Source organism: Podarcis cretensis (assembly GCF_951804945.1).
Source record: "Podarcis cretensis genome assembly, chromosome: 4".
Taxonomy (NCBI): domain Eukaryota; kingdom Metazoa; phylum Chordata; class Lepidosauria; order Squamata; family Lacertidae; genus Podarcis; species Podarcis cretensis.
In genome coordinates, this window is record NC_137173.1 from 25,802,617 (window position 1) to 25,827,937 (window position 25,321).

At 41.0% G+C, this 25,321-nt stretch overlaps 1 protein-coding gene across 3 annotated transcripts in view; it reads left to right on the forward strand.

The window, feature by feature from the left end:
• NUP58 (nucleoporin 58) overlaps nucleotides 1–16,435 on the forward strand; it is a 34,602-nt gene extending 18,167 nt beyond the window's left edge. For 2 of the 3 annotated variants that reach the window (XM_079973760.1, XM_079973759.1), the window contains exons 13-19: nucleotides 1,437–1,638; nucleotides 6,831–6,929; nucleotides 9,126–9,221; nucleotides 14,862–14,951; nucleotides 15,093–15,179; nucleotides 15,311–15,391; nucleotides 16,252–16,435. In XM_079973760.1, the coding sequence (XP_079829886.1) occupies nucleotides 1,437–1,638; nucleotides 6,831–6,929; nucleotides 9,126–9,221; nucleotides 14,862–14,951; nucleotides 15,093–15,179; nucleotides 15,311–15,391; nucleotides 16,252–16,331 (735 nt within the window). In that variant the 3' untranslated portion in view covers nucleotides 16,332–16,435. Of the gene's footprint in view, nucleotides 1–1,436; nucleotides 1,639–6,830; nucleotides 6,930–9,125; nucleotides 9,222–11,212; nucleotides 13,460–14,861; nucleotides 14,952–15,092; nucleotides 15,180–15,310; nucleotides 15,392–16,251 lie in introns of those variants that run through there. The other variant, XM_079973761.1, reaches the window with a different exon arrangement.
• Nucleotides 16,436–25,321: the final 8,886 nt, after the last annotated feature.

Genomic DNA, 25,321 nt, shown 5'->3' on the forward strand with positions numbered 1-25,321 from the left:
AATTGTTCTGGCTCCTAAGTTCAGACTCCAGTGCCTTTTTACTTCCTGCATTGTTGTATCTTCTTAGATTACTTTCTACTTTTTCTTTTGAAATGGAATATGTTGCTGAAATGTTCCTTGAGGGACTTTAAAGCTAGGAGTTTTTGAAAGTTTTTTTATCCAAAGGTCAGACAGTCTAGCAGCTGTTTCCTGATGGCTTGCTAAATTCATAATGTGAAGTTTTTTAATTCTGAGATTCATGGGCTTTCAGAGGCGCTGTTTCTTTTCATGGTGCTCAAGTTACCAGGTATCATTCAAAATAGTACTTGATAATCTTGAATAGTCTTATTTTTGAAGTGGAGCTGATTCCTGTCTTCATTTATTGTGAGGTAGCCAGATATTTACAGTAGGTGTCACTATACACCTACTAGGCATTTAAATTAGGGAAACCAAGGATTATTTCTGTTGCTAGTACTGTATTCTGTCGCCTGCTGTGTTGATATCTACTGTGAGTTCAGCAAGGGAAATCCTAGCTAGTTTTGTTGTAGAAGCATATTTATAAAAAATTCTCTCTTGCCTTTTACAATAAACCAACTCAAGGTGACTTGCAGTAGTAAAACACGATATAACAAATGCAATTAAACCAAAAAGATAAAACAGCAGTCCAGGAGATAAAAGGCCATTAAAACATTTTGCATACTACTTAAATGCCTGAGAAAACAGAATTAACTCTGCCCAGTTTTTGAAAGATAATGGAGTTGACAGCAGGCAAATGGGGGTGGGGGAGTTGCTTATCTGGGTACCACCACAGAAAAGGCCCTTTCTCTGTTAGTTATTCAGCAATGCCTGGAGAAGTGCATTTCTCCAGAACCTAAACTGACAAGAAAGTTCATGTAGCAGAAGATAGTGGTGTAGATATTAAGGCTTTAAAGGTCAAAATCACTCCAAATTGAGCCTGAAACTGGAAATATCTAAACCTTCAACATTTACTTAATATAATAAGCCACTTTGAGCTTATGAAAATGTAGAATATATTTTAAAAAACAATACATCTCTAGCATTCTGGTTCCCAGGATCACCTCTTATCTTTAATAACTGCCAATGCACTTCAGGGCCTGTTTTCCAGTTTGTAGCGTTGCCATTGTAAATGTTAGCTCACTTGGTTAGAGTGTGGTGCTGATAATGCCAAGATTGTAAGTTTGATCCCCGATATTCAATATTCCTGCATTGCAGGGGGGTTGGTCTAGACCGGGCATAGGCAAACTCGGCCCTCCAGCTGTTTTTTTGAGACTACAACTCCCATCATCCTTGAGCACTGGTCCTTTTAGCTAGGGATGATGGGAGTTGTAGTCCCAAAACATCATCAAGTTCCCTTCCAACTCTACAAGTCTGTGATTCTATGGCAAACCTTTGAAAACTGTACGATCAACTAAGATAGCCTTTGCTGTCTTTTTCAGATGCTCAAAGACCAGTATCTTGGTTACAGAAAAACCTTTTTGGGGGATGCTGTGGATGTGTTTGAGGCCAGGCGAACGGAAGCAAAGAAGTGGCAGACGGCCCCGCGTGTTACTACTGGACCGACCCCTTTCAGCAGCATACCAAATGCCGCAGCTGTTGCCATGGCTGCAACACTTACCCAGCAGCAACAGCCTGCTACAGGTCTGAGTGCATTCAAGTTATAGCTTTTAGTGTTAACACAAACGGTAAACTTGTACGATGTTTTATATAAGGTCTTCCTTTGTGTTGGAAATTTTAAAAAAAATTGTGAGTAACAGTTCATCAAAACGTAGGTAATAGAAAAAGCGGGATAGACTTAGCAATAATTATATACCCAGTATTTAATCTTGTGGTTTTTTATTTGTAGTAGCTTGTTTACTGTATTACTCAACCCTTTCAAATGTGAGTCTTTGTCATCTCTGAATACACATAGGAGAGCTTATCTCTAAAATTATGACACTATTGTATAAACTTTCACATTTGTTGGGAAATCCTAATTCAAATTTGTTTTCCATTATAGCACTTTGTAATTTGAAATTATGCCTCAAAAGGTAGACGAATGTAAGGACCATTAAAAATATTAAGAGAGTTGATTAAAGTAGTTCAGAACTGTGTATAGAAATGGGGGGGGGAGTTGTAACTGAGGTGTTGATCAAGGGTGAGCAAAACATGGGTAGAAATTAAACAACTTGGGGATGGAGATGTTGACTTCTAATTTATAAAATACTCCAATAAGATACCTTATTGACTGACATATGGCAGTCTAGGTGCTTGAAGTGAGAAGCTAGGTGGTTGCTTCTTGTAAAGTGCCTACCTTCCAAGGAGTTCGGGATCTGCAGGTTGCATTTAGAGAAACTCTGAAACTAGATGACTTTACTTAAAACGTGGGTCTGAGCCCAGGTAGCAGTCTCCCTTCTGGACATATCAGAGAGTTTCCTTGGCTCTTGGTGTCTTGTCTCCATCAACCACACCTTTTGTGTTTCTGGTGCTGGGCAAAAAGCAACATAGAGCATTTCTACCTAGAGAGGTATTAAATGAGGTGCTGCTGTTGTAAGTATTGGGATCTACAGGGTATTTCCAGCTTTGACATACAGTTAACTGTTGACAGCTGGATGCTATAATAAGTGAATCCAAATAGAACATGATGAGATCGAAAGGATTGCTACATCCTTCTAGCTTACTGTAGCAACGCAATTTATTCTTTCCCTAGAAGTGTGCCGAAGTATGACAACTTTTGAATGCATTCCCCAGTTGTTGGTTTTTCTTATGGGGGGAGGTTTGAATCTGATCTTTAACTACCATAGTCCTCTAAAATCTTTTCCCAAAGCTGTTGAAGCAATGCTGCCTAAACACTTTGTAAAATTAAGGGGAAAGCACTTTACCTGAAGCCTGGTAGGAAACCTCTCTCGGAATCCAAAATATCCTCCCTTGGAACCGAAATCCATTGATTCAGTGGACCCTGCTTCCGTAGAAGTGTGGGATGGATGCAAAGGACTGTTTAGTTCCGATTTTCTTTTGCACTTCGGTAGCGTAAAGCATAGAACAGAGCTTCTGTGAGTGAGAGGCAGCTGCCCCTTACAGAACAGAAAAGGCACCTTTTGTAGCCAACCTTTTGCCTTTTCTTCTAGTACAAAGGCAGCAAGGTAGGGAGGCGAGTATTTGAATTTGTGCCATCGCTGTAAATTGTATTAGGCCTTGAAAAGAGAAAATTGCAAAAAAAGAGGAGAGGCCGTTAATTTGGGGGTGCAGCTGATAATGTTATAGCAGTGTATCCTAAATGGTATAGCTGTGGATAACTGTGAATATTGAAAGTGTCGACGGAATTTGGAAGGGCCATAGCTCAGTGGGCAGAGCATACGCTTGGCATGCAGAGGTTCTAAGTTCAATAAAGGTTGAGGTTTTTGGACAGGAGGGTTAGTAAAGCCTCAGACACTGGAGACTCGCTGCCAGCCACAGCCATTTGGAGCATTGGTTCATAAGCGGCGGCTGTGTGGTTTTCCACCAAAAGTAGCCAAGAGGTCGCAAAAGGTATTGCTCATTCTGTGAACTAACTGGCTGTCTTCTTCGATTTGTGTTAAAGAATATTCTGTAACTTAAATGTTAGTGAGGTCTGGTATTTGTGAAGATTTTTGTATTTATGACATAGGGGAGTTTCCCTGGAATAGAGAAGTAAACTTCCCTGAAGTATGGCAGCAGAGGCCATAGGGTTGGGTTTTTGGGGTTGTTGTTTTTTTACAATCATGCTCCTTTCAGAAGTCAAACATTCAGTGTTAATGAGTTTTGCCAGCTCTAGGATATTTTCTTAACTGGAAACAAATGCCTGTGAAATGGTTGAATAGCTGGGAATAATGGTGACTGCTCCACTGTAGCAGAGTGCCTCACATTCTGCTCAGCACAGGTTGTATTAAAGCTGTTTAGCCTAGGTAAAGTAGGAATTAAAATAATTAATTTATTGTCTCCTTTGATAGCTGTGTCATCCAGACGTTTTCAGGTAAAAATAGTTTAGTGTAGTTACTGCCTTAAGTGTGTGTTGCTACTGACTAAGCAATCAAGATGTGATTGGCTTACCTAAAAAGCACTTTGCCTTGCTGTGTTCCAACACCTTCTAGCACCTAAAGTTTTAGGGATACCCTAACATGTTACTGTCCAGATGCTGTTGGACTCATCTATCTCCCATCAGCCCCAACAGGCCTGCTCAATGATGTCAGGACTTTTAGTCCAGCAACATCTGGAGAGCACAGCATTGGCTACCCTGGTTTGTTGTGTCATTTGACTCTGCAAAGGGTGCAATCGCTGGAAATATTTGCTGGAATGAATGCCTCTCCAAATCATAACACTTCATAGGACCCTGTTCTCAAGCTAGTTGTGTAGTTAAAATCCAATGCCTTGCCACGAATTGAAGCTAAGCTAGGCTTAATTCACTTTATTTTGAAATAGGCTTAGGCAATTTTGGTTGCACCTTTATTGTCAGTACGAAGAGACTTGAGCAATGATATCTTGCGAACCAGCGTTGCTGATGTTTACCGTAAACGGGCTCTCAGTAGTGAGCTCTATTTATTTAAACTAAAATTGCTCCTTAGGAGAAAAATATATAATTTTTTTAAAAAATATAATGCAGGTAATTATAGTTTAAAATATTTCATAACATGTGATCCAAAGGTGACAATGTTTACTTACGTGTTTTGGCATGGACTATCTCTAGTGTTACCTAAGTTATGTACGCCTAACTTTTAAATGAGAAGTTATTTGGTTTTCTGGCAGAGTCACATTAATTCGAGATTGCCATTAAGTTGAAAGTTTGTCAGCTTTAACTATGAAATCCTGTTCCCCCCCTCCCTGTAACTTGAATATAGGTCTGTTTTGAACTATTTTAAAAATCTAGAGCATGCTTTTTATGCAAGCTTGGCTTGGGGGACTTTGGTGTCATCAAACTGTTTAAAGGTCTTCCACCAATGGTGCCTCCTAGGATGGAAAACTGAGACACTTCCTTTAAAAGAGAACACTGGACACTTTTTTTGTTAGAAGCCTAACTTACTTTGGATTGGAATTTTTTTAAGGAGCTGCTAGGTAGAGAGTATATCAATTTGTTTACATCTAGTTTTTATCTGTCAATGCAATGCTTGTTCTATGAAAAGAATAAAACGTTAGATCCTGGCTAAATTAGTTGAACTTGGTTCCCACTGAAATTGGTGGGATAAATTAGTCAAGACTTTCCTTACTTCCTACTCCTTTCAGTAGAAATTATGTTCAACTGGCTTGGTCTGGATCTGACCCAAAATCTTTAGTTAGTGTATAGTGCATACTTGGAATACAGAAAGAACCTCAACTTGCCATATAAGTGCTAAGTACTAATTGCAAGTTCACAACTCTAGTTGCCCTTTACAGCATAATTCTACCTTGAATATAACAACCTCATTTTTGCATTGGATCACCTAAGGTCTGGAGATGTTCCTTTCAAAAGATGCAATGCAGAACAGTGCCTTTTGCTTGATATTTGGCTATCTGTTTAATTAGCAGTTGTGAGAACTTGAATCTCAAGTGTTTGTATATTTACAAGGCCAGAAGGGGACCATGAACACTGTCTGATTTGTACAATACAGCCTAAAAATTGTCACCAACTATTTTCTTTCCAAATGGCAGTCATGGTAGATGAATGTACTGTAATGCAATAACGAGGCAGAAGAACTTGACAAATTTTAATTGGGAAGATCAATATCCAAAAAGGAAAATTGAGAACCCCTAGAATCCTGAGTAGCTTTTGTTAATTAAAAAAAACTTGCTGGTAATCATATTGCCAGTTGTCCTTTACTAGCATGCATTAGAGTCATTGCAGGAATACACAAATATGAAGATGCAGGCACAGTATTTGAACTTGTCAAATCCTTCAAGTTTAACTAATGCACTGTTTGCTGTGCTTAAGGGTAGGAATGCTGACTGTACTGTGAAAACTGTTAAGTAGCTTTTTATAAGTTACGAACTTAACCTCCAGATATTTTGTTATAACTTATTTATAATGAGGGGCTAGTACATAGTTCCCTCCCCACCCCATCCCACCCCGCACAGGACAATGGGTTAAAAATATCCATTTAATCTTGGCATATAAACATGGATTTTGGCAGTGTGCATATGTAGAGAAACCACTGTCTCTAATCTTCTAAATGATGTTAGAAATTTCTGAATCTGAAATCTTGAATGTATTGGTTAAGGTACACACCTGTGCCTTTTCTGTAAATGTTTATTTAAGCAGGCAAAATGGTTGTAAATGTAGCAAAGTTCTAACAACTCAGTAACTATCATTTTTTTGTGTGAACCAGTTTTAATTGTCATGTTTTGACTTGCTCTAAAATGATCAATAAATTTAATAAAACAAAGTCATTGTCTTGTGTTTTATCAACTTGTTTCACTTTGTTTTTGGTGGGTTGTTTTTTTGGATAAAATACTCAAATGAGTATTTAATATCAGACATTTGTAACGTGGTAATTTTAACCATGTTCCTATAAAACTTTATTTTTAAAGAATCACTTCTAGCTGCTTGTAGGATATTCAGATATAATTCCAGCAAGGAGCAGAAATTCTAACTTACATGCTGAGTTGTCATAATATCATGGTTTCATGCTGTGGCGTAATATGCTAGGCTTACCAGTAGTTTCATCTTGTATTGCATTTCGTATCTTAAGAAATTACTGATTCAGATGCTAAGATAGTTTGGGGAGGAATCATAATGAAAGTCTGGGTGCTTCACAAAGCGTTTGTTAAGCTGTGATTATTTACTCTCTTTAATGGAAGGGTTTACGTCATGGATCTCTGTTGCGAAAGAGTAAGGCAAGTTTTGTTTTCATTTTTTTTTACACCAGGGCCACAGCCGTCTCTGGGAGTTAGTTTTGGAACGCCATTCGGTTCAGGTATTGGCACTGGCTTGCAATCAAGTGGCTTAGGGTCTTCAAGCCTTGGAGGTACACTTTAACTTTTTCTAATGTTTCACTGAATTACTACTATACAGCACTTCCTGAATTGGACTAGGCAGCACACGTCACCAGTAGAACTAAATTCCTAAATGTCTTATGCTAAAGAAGCAAGATCAAGCCCCGTAATCCACATGAATTGATACAAAAGCACCCCTCTGGTTCTGTACCCTCAACTTCCCATTTTGGGTTAGAAAGCCTATTGCAATTGTAAGCACCTATTGAGAGAGTGGGACAAATCTACCTTTCTAGTTCTTATTTCCCTATTCTCAGCCAAGATGATTCCTTTGCGTTGCCATCTCCATCATGCACCTTTCCACTTAATATGCCCTGATCTCTATGCTCATTTGGGCATCTGTTTGATAGTGTGATATCACCAAGACTTTATCCTTCTTAGAATACATCAAGGCATCTCATCTAAACCACTTCTATTTAAACAGACATTTTGTGGGATAGAGATGACTGGTTGCCTAAATGTATATTTAGGCTTTTGTTCTTTTGTGTTTGCACATAGATATGCTTCTGTTATTTGACATGTGCCTTGATCGTAGGGAATAGGATGCATTTGGAACCTAAATTAGTGCACGGTTCACAAAAATATAATTTCACTGGTGTCGGTACCAGCTTTTTGGCCTATTCTGTTAATATGTTTTAGGATCTATTCTGGGAATTGGCTGGTACAGCACACACTTAATCCCCTGTTGCTGATACACACAGAGAGGTGTTCCATTTCCCATTATGCCTGAGCAACCATGAGGTTGATAGATCTCTGCGGATACTTTAGAATAGCCACAGCGAAACTCCATGTCAAGCATGTGTTGATAAACTGGTGCATTGGCAAATTTCCCTTGAAGAAATGACCCCTTTGCCATCTCCTGGTCTTTAAAGTCTGCACATATTCTGTGCGTGTAAATACAAGTTATTGTGTGAGTGTACAGGAAATCCATGGAGAAAAGGAGAATAAACCTAAAGCTGTCAGAAACGCAACAAAAAGCGCTGGTGAAGATACCCCACCATATAAAGTAGCTGAGATTAGCTGCCAGAATAGAATAGCAAACTGTGAGGTGCAAAAAGCATTGTTAAAGGATATCAAACCTTTTTAAACTCACATGAGCTGCAGCGTACTACTTTGCCATTTGTGTTAGGTTTCGGTCATGATTCTCCCTTCACCTCCCGTTTCCAGAAATGGAGGTGTAAGCGCAGCTCTCTGTGGTTTCTGAGTATACATATTCCTGTTGCTCAGTAAACTACCAGCCCTATGTGGTGGGTGCAAGTGGAGTGTGAAACCGGCCTTCCTGAAGATTCTTGCCAGGTTATTTCCAGCAATGGGAGATGCTCCCTCCATTTATTGCCCTAAGTGGAAGTGTGGGAGTTGAGATGCAAGACTTCCTTTCCAGCCATATTTGGGGAAGATGGGCATTTTATTGCCTCCTTAGTAAGAAGGCTGATGATATCTTATGCATGCTTGCTTGAAAGGAATTCTGCTGAAATCATAGCAGTATTCTATTTCTTACAAGTAAATTCTATAATTGGGGGTAGAACCCTTGTCTCCCAAAGCAGAAAGTTGCCTCTCTACCACAATAATTGGAGGGAATCTTACTTGTTATTTACTCAACCTTGGGTTTGACAAGAATGCCAAACTACCTTCTGTGTCTGCCACCAAATGTCTAGTCCAACCCACTGCCATCTGAAAACACATCCAGGTTTGACAAAGTTAGTCCTTTAACTTAATCAGTTGAACCTACTATGCATCTCGTTTCCCTAACTTCCCTAATCTATTAAGAGCAATTGAAGAATGTGTGTCTGCCTGCAGACTTTTCTATTTAATCAGACTTAATAATGAAGTCTTGTGCAGATAAACCCCTTTTTTAACCTTCCCATGGCAGTTCAATAACAATAGCTCCAGTGCTGCAGAGTACCGTATTTTTCGCTCTATAACATGCACCCGACCATAACACACACGTAGTTTTTAGAGGAGGAAAATCCGTAGGCATGCCACCCGTAGGCATTCCCTCCATAACACGCACAGACATTTCCCCTTACTTTCTAGGAGGAAAAAAGTGAGTGTTATGGTGCAAAAAATACGGTATATGTTGAAGGGACATTGCGGAAGGCCAATTCTTGAAAGCAACCTAGCCCTGTGTGTATCTTAACGTGTGTTCCCTGTCTTCACTATTGTTCCACTAGGGTTTGGAAGTAGCTCTGCTTTTGGAAGCAGTGGCACGGGTGCACCATCTTTTGGATTTGGAGCTACAAATAAGCCTTCAGGAAGCCTTAGTGCAGGTTTGTTGTGTTCTGAGTGTTAAGGTATTATAAGTTATCAATACCTAACGCATGGCATCCACCTTAGTCATTGCATTCAAATCTTCTGTTTGTGGAAATTATAGTTTTCAGAATGGTATTAGAAGCTCCCATCTGTGGAAGGATAATTTAGTAGATTAGAAAAGTGTTTTTCATTTCCTTCTCGCAAGCTCAGTAGTGCGAATCCATAGGCCCTTCCAAGGGAATTTTGGGCTTGCTTTTCTCAAACACTGTCTCCCTCAATGCTGCATAGCAAATCTTTCAAAAATGAGGAAAATTTGAACGGCATTGTAGGGTATGATACGATAGATTTGCTACTCAAAAAGAAGAAGTCATTTCAGCAGCTTTATAGAGACATGCTAGCTATAGATGCAGCCATCTATTGGTTGGAATGCAATTTCGCATACTAGCTTGTTTCAAAAGCGCCAATTGCTGCCAGCTCATTTATTGCTAACTAATCTAAACCAGTTATTTCTCCAAACCACTTGCACACCTCTCAGTGAAGCGTTGGCTTATGACAATTGTTTTATGCCTCTTAATTGTAGTTAGGCAGTAACTTTGTAAATTTACTTTTGAGAAAAGCAAATCCATATCTATTCTGGGTGCATGTGACTAGCTGTATGATGGTTCATATTCTAGCCTTTGTCCATTAAAAGGACTCAAAGTATCTGCTGCACTTTTGGGGTTAAAAGTAAGAGTTGTACCTAATACGTTTCCCAAACTGGGTACCCCTCAGGGTGGATAAGGTCAGGTTTTTGGATTATGTAGTCTTTACGTACAAACCACTTAAATACAAAAGTAGCCCTATTGGAATATGCTTAAGAACTTAACTGCACCTGCAGAATCAACTACCCTCACTATAGACTCTTCCTCCCCGCCCCACTGAATGGCTATCACCATCAACTCATGGCTGCAATATTAACTGGATTTCCAGCTTAATTATTAAATTCCTTGGATGGGTTTCATGTTAGGGTGGAATAGAAAACGCTTAACAAGTATTGACAATATGTGCAAGGAACTTTTTCTCATCAGGTCGCTTCATAGACTCGCTCCTCACTTCATGTTATCGATTTATTTGCCGTTAGAATATTTCTAATCCGTCCTTAATTTAAAAGCTTTGCAGGGTGGTGTGCAGAAGGGTGAATAAAATTAATTTTCACAACATACAAATAGAATTTCAAGCCAACCAGTAAATGTAACGAAGTAAAACAAAGCTAAAAACAGAATACCATACAATTCCAAAAAACATTTAAAATGCCCTAGGCAAATGGGAAAGGCTTCACTGAAAACCAGGTAATATCAGTGCCAAATGTTCTAGAGTGGCACTCTGACAACCTCCTTTGTGAAAGCATAACATACCTCTGCTAAAGATGGTACTATCCAGATTTAGTGTTTCTCTTAAGTATCTTAGTTTTTCAGGACATGCCAGGTCCTGTTTTCTGGACTCATCGGAAAGGAAGAGAGCTTCTCTTCATGGTAGAAGGGTTCTAATGTGCTGCTTCATTTAACACCTGGTTCTCTCTAGTAACAGCACATAAGGCCTAAGGTTTCTTAGTCCCAGTTACTGGGATAAGAAGGGCTTCTGTTTCTTGTTTTTCTAAATTGAGCTGTTGCAATTCCTTTTCTGTTGTCTCGTCAGATATACTTGTATATGCAGGTGATCCCAGTGTCTGGCTCAGGGGCACAATATGTAATTGGCTCTGCCCCCTGAGCTGCCAATTTCCATTTGGCATGACCACCCCACCTGGCTCCAGGTGGTATACCTGTCAGTTCTAGTGAAGAAATGAAAAAAGTAGATTCTATAAGCCCTGCCGTCTGTCCATGCCTGGTTTAAAGAACCAGAACTTGCTTATGACCTGCCTGAAATTTATTCCACAGCTGTAGTACAGTAGATTGTCCCTAGCTGCCTTGGCTAGGAGACTGATGTGATCACAGCGTCTCTCACGTTCAAATATTTTCCCCTCCTCTACAAGGCTTTGGCAGTTCGAGCACATCTGGGTTTAACTTCAGCAATCCTGGCATCACGGCATCTGCTGGCCTGACTTTTGGGGTGTCCAACCCAGCCTCTGCAAGTTTTGGCACAGGAGGACAGCTTCTCCAGCTGAAGAAACCCCCAGCTGGGAACAAGAGAGGGAAAAGATAAATGTGAAAAGGGGGGTGGAAGGGCTAGGGTCAGAGAAAAGGGACAACTCATTGGCATAAGTCATCTTGGGGGAAAATCTATTTTTTTAAGCTGATATATAGTAGGTGCTCTGTGTCCTTGGAGATTTATAACATTTTGCTACTTCTTCCCATTCTGGATTATAAAACGTAATTGTAACAAACAGCTATTTTTTGGGTGACTCAGAACTCGTGTAAGAATCCTTTTTTGTGGGGAGGGGTCATAGTCTTTAGATATGCACTTCATTATTAAGAAACCGTGTAAAACCATCTATTTAACCTAAGATTAGTAACAGGATATTTTTGTTAATATGCTTTAAACCATATAGAGAGATGCATATTTGGTTTCCTTGTACAGGTAAAGTATATTCTAGTACAAATGCTTGAGTCCATGTCTTCTGTTTCTTGATATGGCCTTTTAAAAAACATCAGGGTGGTTTTGTGAATATGTGTGTAAATATATACAGTATAAACGCACACTCTGATATGTATATGGGTACATACCATGCATTTCAGACCTTGTCTTGTAAGACAGAACGTTTTCAAGTTTGTGTTTTGGGTTCTTTCTCCCCTCCCATGTTGTGGCAGCATATTGGAAAACCAGCTGTAACATTTACTAGTGCATGTGAGACATTGTGGGCTGTTTTGTCTGTTTTCCATTTCTGTTTTGTTTTCCATTCAGTGCTTTAAATGAACTGGATGTTCAATGTAAACGTTCTCAGACCGGTTTGGTTCTCAGCTGTGGCGATGTATCTTTGCTGTACAGTTGCTCAACTGCAGTCATGCGAACTACAAGGCTTCAGGTAGATTTTTGGAGAGCTGATGACCGATTAGTGCATTCTGAAACGGCCTTAGTTTTCACAAACATCTCACACAAGCAGTGTGGTCTCGCAAGAAGAATACATGGGCTTGATACTGCAGGTGCTTCCCAAAGGATGCTTTGAGGATGCAGAAATGTCTGCCCATAAAAATCAGTGTGTTGCTCTCCCATGTTGGGCTGTTCACATGAGCAGGTCGTGTGCACGAGTGGTTTGCATAAGACGGGGATGTTTTGGAACAGATGGGTCCACTTAAAGTTAGGGCTCACTTCCATCCTAAAGCAGACAGACTCTGCTTCTCTCGTCATTCTGCATGAATTGATGCTTACAGATAGCAGGCATGGTAAGAGGCTACGAAGGGTCGATCACAGCAGGACACTTGAGAGTAAACTACAATATTTGACACAATTACAATAGTAATAGCCTTGCATTAGTTGAGCTGCATCTCCAGCTCAGTGAATGTTTTAAAACAGAAACAACAGGAACATTTATTGCCTTAAATGAGGGACTACAGTCATAGTCCTTGAACTGTGTTGCCAGCACAGACCCCATTCACTTCACTGGGACTTGTGCTAGGCCATCTCTTTTGAGGGCCGGGCTGTAAATTAGCCCATCAGATCATTGCTCTGTGTGTGTGTGTTTGTGCGTGCGTGTTTGTGTACAGAATTTTTGTGAGGTCTAGCCTTTTTACACAAAGAATATTTTGTATATAACTCCAAGCAGATATTTGTAGTTCTCATCTAGGCACCTTTAAAAACAAAAAGATAAGTCGTGCACATATGTATTCTCTGGTTTTGAAGTTGTTTGCTTTCAGGCATTACTATTTTTGTAAGTTCTGCCAGCGTTTTTTGTCTTGGTGCAACAGCAAGTCATCTGGCAAATGTGTGAGTCCTGAGTGTGATGCATTCAGAAGTAAGGGGAACAGCTTACTTAACACAAGTCTTTTCACCTTTATATATGAAGTATGGGCCGTTTTTCTTTTGGAAGGAGGAGGAAGTTAAACTTGACAGAATTAAGGAAAACTTAAAAACAAATTTCAGGTCACAGTTCTGTTTTGAATTTGTATTTGGGCTCCAGCAAAAAAGATGTGCAAACTTGGATGTATGTTAACTGCTTTTTACAATATTAAAATGTTAAAATTTCTTTGTATATAATTTGTGAACCTATTTTTTTAACTGTGTTGTCTTTGTCCATATGTGCATCTTTTCTGTTCTACAAATAATAAAACGGATTGAAGTGTGATGTGTCAATAATACTTGCATTTATTTCTGAATGGTGTTTTCATTCCTCCTGGGCTGTGATCCCCCACACATGATATTGTGCTCAGTGGAATATCGGTGCTGCTGATTCAAACAATATGTTTTCTGTTACATAAGAACAACCCTGAATGTTTCCCAGTATGCATTTGTATGGCCAGTGTAACATATGAACCAATCCAATCCCTGGATTTAACCAGCAGCAATTCCTTTCAATTCAATTATTTTCTACACCACCCTTCTGAGGATCATAGAGCAGTTCACAGGATTAAAAACGCAAAATACATAACAGTAACAAAAACAATACACGCATCCCCAACAGTTTAAAAGGCCATAGATTCACCAAAGGCCTGGTTATAGAGAAAAGTTTTGGCCTGGCACCTAAAGGCATATAATGAAGACGCCAGCCGAACCTCCCTGGGAAGAGCATTCCACAAATCGGGAGCCACTGCAGAAAAGTCCCCGTTCTTGTGTTGCTGCCCTTCCGACCTCTCATGGGGGAGTCACATGAAGAAGGACCTCAGGTGATAAACACAGAGTCTGGGTCTGTTCATATGAGGAGAGGCAGTCCTTGAGGTATTGTGGTCCTGAGCCTTTAAAAGGCTTTATAAGCCTCGGTCACAATGGACAGAAAAATGCACTGTCGTAATACAGTACTTGGAGTTGCTGATGTCCTTTCTCCATTATATTTACATCTGCAATTGTGTTGCTGAAGAACACTGGAACTCCTTGAGTATGGAGAGAACACCCTGAGTCCTCCCTACACTTAGGAACATTTTACTGATTTGGCACTTGGGTTGGATAGGTCCCAATTCAGCATTTAAATATTTTAAAATTTTGACTGACTCAGTACAATTCTATGCTTCATGTTACTTCTTTTTTTTTATTAATTACAGTATAGGGTTGGTATCAGGGATCTGTTAGCTTCTAAGGCATCTCACATCATACCTTACAACCTTTATTTTTTGTCTTCAGCTCAAAACCTGGATAGATGAATTAAAATATTGAATGATCCGTATCATTTGTTTTTTCAACCACTGGCCATTACAAAAGAACATGAAAAAGTTACACTTGATATTGGACGTTTGGTAACTTTAATACCTTGGGTGATAGCTAATTCCCCCCTGAAATGGTTTACAACATATGATAAGGAAATGCAATGTCTATGTACTATTTCTATGTAGTTTGTGCAGGAATTCCATATGGATTGTGTGCTTCAATGGGATACACACTGAACATATTCTCAACAAAGAATACATTAGCCCTTTACCCAGGGCTCTTTGGTGTTTTTTTTGCTGAGACACAGCTACCCCAAAAAAACTTTTATAATTTGTATCTAGATAAGTAAATCAAATGTTTGACTCTTTGTTTCTGTGGTGCTTACGTAGGAATGCCTAGTGGATCAGGTCCAGCTCCTAGTGCATCACGTGTTGCAATGGGAAATACACCAAAGATATTTACAACGGATTATGCATCAGGTAAATTTTGCAACCTTAACGTTGCCGCAGGGATCTTTGCTTTTGCTGCAACACCAAGCAACTCTGCATGGAATTGTTTCAATTTGGTATCAGGATAAGAAAAACAGGTGTTTGACTTTTATTTCTATGGTGCTTATGCAGGGGTTTCGAGTTCACCAGGTCCGACTCCTGCTGCATCGTGCACTTCAGTAGGATGTTCACCGAACCCATTCACGATGAATACACTAGGTAAATTTGTTAGTCTGTAAGGTGCTGCAATGCTTTGGTTTTTTTGCTGTAGCACAAACACCCGCACCCCACCCATAGAAATTGCTTACAATCAGATGTTTGTGTTCTATTTCTGTGTGGCACTTATGCAGGAATTCCAGGCTCAGCACCCAGTGGATCATGTACTTCAATAGGATCTGCACCAAACATACTCTTAATGAAGACTGTGCCAGGTTAGATAATTTCTATGACATTTATGCTCTGGTTCTTACTATGCTTTTCAGCTCAGAGGTAGCTGGTGCAGGAGGGTGAAATCTGAATGGATTTCCACTGTATAAAGTGTTTTACAGGTCTCGTGTTGACTTTCCCCAGAGATAAGGAGATAGATGTCAGATTACAAAATATTAGCTTGCTGAAATCTTCTTGGCAAGCTGTGTAGATAACTGGGGTTTAGGCCTGCACTCATATCAGCCCCAGCAACTATGGCTAGTGGTGAGCAATGAGGGGAGTTGTAAATCAGCAACATCTGGAGGGCTAAATGCTCCTTGCACCTGAGATGACTTTTCTCTAGGTCTTTCCTAGCTAAAGACAACTCTTACCCTACCTGAAGACATGCATTGTCCAGCAAGAGTGGACCATAATCCACTGGTACAGAATATGCTTTGTTTTCCCTCCCACCCAAAAGAGAAAAGTCTGGGCTCAATCCTTGCAACTCCAGCTAAAAGATTTGAGGTGGGATTATTCCCCCACCCCCAAACTTGCTGTCTGAGTCTTTGGTCAGGGAGGAAAGCACTGGATTATATGGAATCATACATTTTTTAGAATTTCCACCTGTTCAGAACATGTTTCACCACAGGAGGCAAAATGGGCTGTTTACATGCCTTAATCCTGCCACACATTATCATTACTGTAAAAAAGAAAAAAGGGGAAAAAAGATGAGATTTACATGAATTGCTCCTCCCACTTTTGTCTCTAGCCACACCCACCACTGGCATGTGATTCCTGGAAGTTTCCTTTTGGGAGGGAAGGTGGCCTAATGCATGAAAATTATTCCCGATCTCCTGGCCTAAATTGTTTTTTCTCTTTACCTCAGGCATCATTAAGCGGCGTTCACCAGTAGCACTTAGCACCATCCTAGAAAATGGGGAGGTTCCAGCAACGAAATTAAACTAAGATGCATAGAATTCATCTCCTGGGCAAGAAATGGCCAGTCTCTCTCTCCCCCCCCCCACCCCACCCCGCAATGCCTTGATCCTAATACAGCGCTGATGCCAAGACCAGACTTTGTACCTGTCGTTTTTTCTCAAGAGTTATTACAAAGGTGACCTAGGCTTCTTGATCTGTGATTACATCCCTAACAAAGCTTAAAATGAAGGTAGGGTTGCCAATAGCTTCTTGGCATGCTCCTGTGCCTTTAACAGCAGCTGGTTCTGCAGCAATTGATATCTCTGTGTTATGGGAAGCTTTGCCTGTTAATTCCTGCATCTCAATAAGTTGTTAAAAGCATAGCTACAGAGACAGTTTGAAAAGCTGGCAGTCCAGAACAAAGTCACATGTTGAGCATTTATGTGCAGGCTGTGTCCTAGGAAAGAAAGGATACAGTTATTTGCCTTATCCTGAAAACCCAGAGCAACCAGGTTGCTTTGTGGTAGAACTGCAAGCATTCTCAGAATAACATGGTTGCCTGGACCCACTTTCTAACTCAAGGCCAGCTGAGGTAGTATAGATTTCCTTGTTGTGTGAATTGACGGTTTCACATGACAAATATTTTCCATCAATGAGTTTTCTTTTTTCCACATTCCAGGCAAGTAGGGCGGGGGGACCTTGGGCCAAATGTGGCCCTCCAAGAATCTTTATCTGGCTCTCACGACTCCCCCCAGGTGCCACCCTTCCACAACTACACCTTCCTCCAGCGTTTTTGCCTGACAGGAATGTATCTTTGATTCTTGCTTGCCTGGATATAGGCTAGGGAGGGTTGTGTGAGTGTATGGCCTACTATCCAAAGGTAAAATTTGCATTCATTGCTCCGCCCATTTTTGCCTTTGGCCTTGTTCACCACTATCATGTGACCTCTGGAAGGCTGGACTGAAAAAGGTTCCCCAACTCTGACATACACCCATAATTCATTATTATAAATGTATGAAGATAGGTAATTAATCATGTTCTGCACAATGCATCCATAGTTACAGCTTCTTTTTTACGTTGGTTTCAGTGCAATAATAACGGCATACAACTTTTCCTTAAAATTGTATCCTTCCCTCCTGTAATTGTATTTCATAATCTTGATAAACACATGACAAATCTCCGTGATACTGCTGGATGCTGCAGACCGAGGCATGGAAATTATTTGTGTAACTTGGTGACCCAGATGGCAACTTGCTTTGCATGACCTGGGAAACTGCGCTGGACCTTTGGGTGGCAGTTTTGCCCATTTAGATTGACCACCATGGTTTATTAAATGAACAAAGGGAAACAGCAGTTTCTGCAGCTGAAGAGACAAGCCCACACTACTCGTCTTAAAAAGCGCCCTCCCTCCCATTGCTGCTGTAGCAAAACAAGAAGCAACTCCTTCCTTTGGATCTCAGCTTCTTTCTATAATGAAATAGAACCCTAGGTCCATGACTTTCCTTTCTGAAACATTTGTGGCTTTTAAACCATGGCTTTATTTTAATAATTGTACTTGACATAAAATCTTCGAACAGGCTAAAGGCTGGATTAAAATTCTATGGTGTTGATTTCAAACGTTAAGGCACTCTCAAAATTAATTTTAAATTGCAGCTGGGTTCATGTTAGTTTAACTCATAGCCCCATCCTGCATCTCGTATGTGGAGACACAGATGACCTCATTTCCAAGTGCCCTCAATTTTACACCTTCCACAAGCTCTGTGGCTGCTAAATGAAACAAGACCAAGGTCTTCTCTCCATCCTAGTTTTCAATACATCTGCAATGGGAAAAGCAGTATGAGCTCTGCTATTGTGTGTTTATATGTATGTGTGTGTCATTTTCTGTGTGTGTATATATAAGCATACACAGAGTACACGCACCATTGCCAAGGTTGTGTGTGCACACATGTGTATTCATGAAATGAATTAGTATTTTATATGCAAAGTCTCTCCCGCACTCATCCTCTCAACTGTGCTAGGTGTAACTTGTTACCGTTAATTAATGAGTTAACACGCTTATAATACCCCACTATTCTTTCTTAAAAGTAAACCAGTGAACTAAATGGACCAAACATAGACAAACAAACCCATTTTTGAAAAAGCAGTTAACTCATAAACATAACCAAACTTCAAGCTTATATTTGGTTATAGACATAATACAGTGGTACCTCGGGTTACAGGTGCTTCAGGTTACAGATTCTTCAGGTTACAGACTCCACTAACCCATAAATAGTACCTTGGGTTAAGAACTTTGCTTCAGGATGAGAACAGAAATCGTGTGGTGGCAGCGGGACGCCCCATTAGCTAAATTGGTACCTCAGGTTAAGAACAGTTTCAGGTTAAGAACAGACCTCCAGAATGAATTAAGTTCTTAACTCAAGGTACCTCTGTACCAAGATGGTATTGTTGGGAGGGTGATTCTATCTCCTCTGACATAAAACATTGATCTGGGCAGGCTGAACTTCCACAGTCCTAGGACCCCAACAGACCAACCAACACTGACATCGGCCCTGGGACCTCCATGCCAGCTGGTTATAAGCCACCATTTTTAATTTCCGACACTGCCCACCGGGCATCCAGCATAGGGGTACTCCCTGCTCTGCCTCTCCTGGACCTCACTTGGGCTTGGGTGGAGAAGCAGGGAACTGGAGGGGACAGGAAGGTCAACCTGCCTGGCCCAGCCTCATCCACCTGATGCTCGCTTGGTCCTCCTCACTCTGTCTGCCCCCTACCACTGCCTGTCCACACGCTGGTGGGGAGTCACCAACTTCCAAGCTACCCTATCTCTAGATTCACTTTGCACACACACTCTGTCTCCAGTGTGGTGTAGTGGTTAAGAGCGATGGACTCGTAATCTGGTAAACCAGGTTCGCATCCCCGCTCCTCCACATGCAGCTGCTGGGTGACCATGGGCTAGTCACACTTCTCTGAAGTCTCTCAGCCCCACTCACCTCACAGAGTGTTTGTTGTGGGGGAGGAAGGGAAAGGAGAATGTTAGCCGCTTTGAGACTCCTTCGGGTAGTGATAAAGCGGGATATCAAATCCAAACTCTCCTCTTCTTCTTCTTCTCCATGTGCCCTTCCTGTTAAAGTGGGGTGGTTCCCCGTTTTATGCTATTTCACTTATGCACGCGGGGGCTTGGAACATAACCGCCGCATAAGTGGGGTAGGGGGAGCCTGTATATCCCTATGTTATTTATTTACTTTGTGGCTTAGCATTCCAGCCTTTGCTATTGGAGGTCACATGATTTAAAAACAGTACAGAGTGATGGTTACCGCAGAAACTGTTAGAGAAAAGGCTGGGTTTTACAAGAGAGAAGGTAGCTGCATAGTCATTTTACACTGCAATCCTGGTAAGCCTATTTACTCAGAAGTAAATCCCGCTATGTTCAATTGGGCTTACTCCCACGTAAGTGCAGCCATACAGTGCAAGCTACAAAACATGTCTATACCCAGGCACACAGAGTGTTATTGTGCGAAATGATTACACAGAGTTATTCCCAAGATTGTTGCCTTCATTTTTCAGCCCTCCTAAGGAATAGCAAAGGAAAGGAGTCAAGAAAGAAAACGCATTTTATTGAGATGTAAATTACGTTTTAGCTCTGTGTATTATTCAAATATGTTGCTGAGGAAGAAAGGAATATTTACTCGTCTTGGGTTGCTGCTGACTAAGGAAACAGGGGCAGGGGGAGGGAATCACTCAAACATAAATATTTTATAGAGACGCTCTCCAATATTTCTATTGTTAGTGCTGCTCCCATCATCTATTATATACCAATTGCAGTGGACATTCAGGGTGCTTCCAGACGGCCACTATTTTGGGGTGGGATTCAGTCACATCTTATCAAATTAAGGCTAAGTTGATGGAGAGGTCTTGCACAACAAACCTCTTCCCCCAAATATTGGGACCCCCCCCCCATAATTGCTGGGGAACTGTGCTGGAAAGTGTGGGGTAGCATTTGCCTTGACACAACATCATCTAATCTCCCCACAAACAAAATGGTTTTTTATTAAATAGGCAATCTCATATAATAACAAATAAGGATGGATGCTCAACAAGCAGGTTGTCTGGAAGAGCCTCCGTGTTGCTCCAAGACATGTACAGTGGTACCTTGGGTTAAGTACTTAATTCGTTCCGGAGGTCCGTTCTTAACCTTAAACTGTTCTTAACCTGAAGCACCACTTTAGCTAATGGGGCTTCCTGCTGCCGCCACGCCACTGGAGCATGATTTCTGTTCTCATCCTGAAGCAAAGTTCTTAACCTGAAGTACTATTTCTAGGTTAGCAGAGTGTGTAACCTGAAGCGTATGTAACCTGAGGTACCACTGTATTTATTGTGAGATGAGGATTCTTCATGCATGCAAGGTTTTTTCAGCAAACACAGGATGTTGTTCACATCAAATGCCAGTCCATATGCCCCCCACCAATGTTGGTTATGACCTGTTTTTGACATCTTATAGTATGCATATGCTAAATTGAAGCAATGTCTGGAAGCCACAATAAGCATTAAAGCATACAAGTGAAAACTAGGAGTCGTTCCCAACATTTCTTGTAGTCAACGATGAAGAGTCTTATGGCCCTCCAGATAGTTTTGAACTTCAACTCTCATCAGTCCTAGCTAACATGATCAATGATTTTGGATGATGGGAGCTGTAGTCAAGTAATGCTTGAAGCGGCACAGGCTACTCATGACTGTTCTATATCCGGTTATAAATGTAAGCATTTTCTAGCCTTGTGGCTGGAAATCCAAAGCAGGGTACACTAGTACACACTCTCTCTCTTACTGAAGGGATGGGGAACCTGTGGCCCTCCAGATATTACTGGACTACAACTCCCATCATCACTGACCATTGGCCATGCTGTCTGGGATTGATGAGAGTTTTTCTTCTTTTATCTACATAGCAGACTAGTCAGAACAACACAAAAAGCAAACTAAAGGAAAATAAAAAGCTAGTGTTTTGTATAGTTTGGTGCAGCAAGAGAATAGCCACGTGAACAGAAAATGCTCAGAATTAATAATAATCCTACAAAAGCAAATACAGTGGTACCTCGGGTTAAGTACTTAATTTGTTCCGGAGGTCCGTTCTTAACCTGAAACTGTTCTTAACCTGAAGCACCACTTTAGCTAATGGGGCCTCCTGCTGCCGCCGCACCGCCGGAGCACGATTTCTGTTCTCATCCTGAAGCAAAGTTCTTAACCTGAAGCATTATTTCTGGGTTAGCGGAGTCTGTAACCTGAAGCGTATGTAACCTGAAGCATATGTAACCTGAGGTACCACTGTAGAACTTGATTTGGAGCCAGTCCAAGAAGCCAAATCACAGGAGCATTTTCCTAATCAAGATATGGAAATAATTTTGCTCTTATCTTTATATTTTACAACAGGAGTGAGGAAACTTTGGCTTGCAGGATGCTATTGAACTACAACTCCCATCAGCCCTACCAAGCATGGCCAATGGCAAGGGCTTTTATAGGAGTTGTAGTTCAGCAACATCTGGTGAGCCAAATGTTCCCCACTCCTGTTTCATAAAAGCATCTGCTTGAAAGTTATTTTTATGAATCAGAATCTTTTGTTCCATATAAATCTTTAGCTCTGAAATCCTGATGGTTCATTCCAAGCATCCTGAGGGACCCTGTCCAAAGATCCCTTCAGACCACTCAGTTTTGTGGAGCTGAAGTGTTTAAGAATATCTGTCATCACCAATTCTGTTGTGGTATTTCTACAAAATCCAGGAAACTCATTGAACCATTGAGTCAATCAATTCTTATAATACAGACAGAAGGAACATTATTTCAGCTCAACTGAGAGTAATATGTGTCACCCAGAGCCGTAAGATTTGCTGTAGTGGCACAGAAACTGAGAAGAAATGTATTGCCACAAATGCTGCAAACTGTCAAAATAAAATGTGCTTCAAAACATAAGGACTGCTTACATGCACCCTGTTCGTTCCCTGCTTGTTTGGGTGCAGTTTTTTATCCTATTCTTGATTTCATCTTCCTGCAACGATGTCCAACTCTTGAAGCAACCTAGATGATTTAAAACATAGTATTTCATTGCAAGGACATTGCAAGTGTTTTGAACATGTTCAGTAATTGTAGTCTTTTGGAAAGGCACGCTGGACAAGGATGTGACTGGTAACATTCATTTAATTCAAGGTTAGAGCTGTAAAGATATATATTTCTGGAGGAGGTTTGCAGACAACTGATACTATTTTTGCTAACTGTGGAGTATCTATTTCAGCTTCTTGGGGATCTTCAACCATTCCATGTTGGATTGGTTTTCTCAGATTTTGACATTAGCTCTGAAGAAAACACTTAAGTATTAAAGAAGACTGAAAGGAAAAACACCAACCAACCCATTTATTGAAAGAATTGCCAGTTGGGTAGATGTGCCTGAAGGCTATATACTTCTGAATACCAGCTTGGAGGAGAGAGTACTTTCGAGACCTGTTTGTTAGGCCTCCCAGAGGCATCTGTTTGGCCACTCTGAGAACAGGATACTGGACTAGATCGGCCATTGGCATGATCCAGCAGGCTCTTATTATGCTAGTTTTTTGCAGCAAGAACAATGAAGAGTCTTGTGGCACCTTCAAGAGGCATAAGTCTCTTTGTAATACTTACTGGAAGTTGGAATTTAGTTGTCAATTTCATTGGCCAGGAGCTACCATTGAGGAAGCCCTCCAATAGACTCCCAAGGGTGGGGGGTGTTCAAAAGGGCATCTCCAACAGATAGGATGCTGCCTTATAAGGAGTCCATCCAGCTCAGAACTTGCCTATACTGAAATCTCCCAAGATTTCAGGAAAGAGATAATTCACAGTCCTATGTGGAGATGCTGAGGATTGCACCTTCTACATGCAAAGCAGGTGAGCCACTACTGAGCTGGTACCAGGTTGTTATAGAAGTGTTCTGTCAGATGCTTGGGAGCTCAAGCTGCTTAGGCTTTTAATGGAGATCACTTATCACAATCACACATGCCCACTGTGTTTGTTTAGAAAGAAAAACCATCACGAACTCATTTGCATTTCCAAGTCCTTCAAATTTGGATGGGTAGCATTTAGGACAGGGGTGGGGATCCTGTGGCCTCTGGGTATTGCTGGACTGTGCACCAATCCATCATTCCCACCCTCAATGGTGTAGTAAGTACAGTAGTAAACATGCAACTCTTGAGATTATTATTTTTCCTGAGCAGCAGTGGTGATTCCTCACCTGCCAGAGAACCAGAGTAATTGATGGACCCTCCTGGCATTGACAAGTGTGAATGAGGTGATAATGAACCTTTCAGGTTTGATTGTGTCAGATTAGCATAGAGGAAGTGAGAGGTGGGGGTGGGGGCAGAACTGAGCAGAGACTTATTTTCTTAGATGGGATTCCTTCTAAATGCTAGCAGTTTAAATGGTAACACTTTTTTTAGGAGACTGTTTGCATTTCTAATTGAAAGCTGAAGTTTGCAGCTGGCTGAACATCCTAGGTAGATCGAAGCGAGCACCACTGAATTCAGCAGAGCTATTCCCAAGAAAACATGCACAGGAGTGCCGCCCTTCTAATCTTAATGAACTGGGTTTTATCTATCCATTGCTGCTATTTCTCATGTGGGTGTATGTGTATGTGTGTATGTGTGTGTGTGCGCGCACACAAAAAATAATGGACGGACACAGCTGCCTCTATTTTTTGACTCTCCAGTTGGCAGAAGATGATGACAGATGCCTATGTTGGGGCTGTCATAATAATGAGCACCTCCATTTCAAAACTGACCACTGCGCAGTCAGCATGGTCAATGGTAAGAGTGGTAGTCCAATGACATTCAGAGGGCCAGAGGTTTCCCATTCCACGTTTAGAATGACCCAATGCAAAGGGTGGCAGAGCTCTTGGACCTTTTCACAGCTGTGTAAAATATAAGCACGGTGTGACGCAGGAGTAGGTAGAAAGCAGGTTCTCTGCTAGTCAACCTTCCTAGGGTCTCGTGGCTGTAGTAGGTAGAGTCGGAGGCAAAAGTGTGTGCAGCAACCAACACATATTTTACCTCTGTACAGTAGGCAAGTTTCTGCAAACATTCACACACCCCTCAGCGCCCCGACAAGCAAGAGGCATTATCAGAGTTTATGCGACATGTTCCAGTTTGGCAAAACTTTCAGGGTGCATAGGGCCAGTGAGAGGGTGTGGGCTGAGATTTCAACAGTCCAGACAGAGAATGTGGACAGCCACACTTGACCCTCAGATCTGACACTCTCCACAACTAAAGAACAGAAAAACAAAAGGCCTGATTTTTTCATTCTTTAGAATTCTAGGAAGAATCAGATAAAACCTCTCCCTCTCTTTCTGTTCATGTATTTCTACGAGTGATGGTGCAAAAGCCTTCAGTTTATTACAGAATTCTTACTGCCCCCCCCCCACAGAAAACAATTATTTCAGGGTTTTTCCTCTAGTTTCTTCCCACATCATGAGTCTTCTGTGTCCTCCAATCCCTGGAGTTCCCTACATCAATGAACCGAGACTCTACGTTGAGACACATGACTATGAAGTTTATTGATCATGTCTGCGCTGCACAGCCTCTGTGAGGATTCACACAATGCTATGTGAACTCCTGAAGTCTTTCCCAGCATGCACTTGGCTCTGTGTAAATATTGAAAAGCAGCCTCTGGGGGGTATCTATCTTTGGTTCTATGCAGCCATCTTCATGTATTTGGATGGAAATGTCCCTGGGATTATTAGGGAGCATATTATTCTGATAGCAAACTGCCCATGCTGTATTTAATTTATTAAGTGCAAATTGCCTGCCTGGTGCATCCTAAACAAGCCGTGTTGAATTTAGCAGGCTATATATATGGCATTTTTAGAAAGAGAGGAAAACAGTGAGCCTGGCTGTGTCTCCTCAGGTCTTTTAAGTTATATAACAGAATCCTACCACTGATGCTTTTCTTCATGTCTTGTTTATCCTTGCATATTCTGAGAATATAACTGATCTTTCCAGTTCAGGTAGGCTTAAAGATTTGGGAAACTGAGA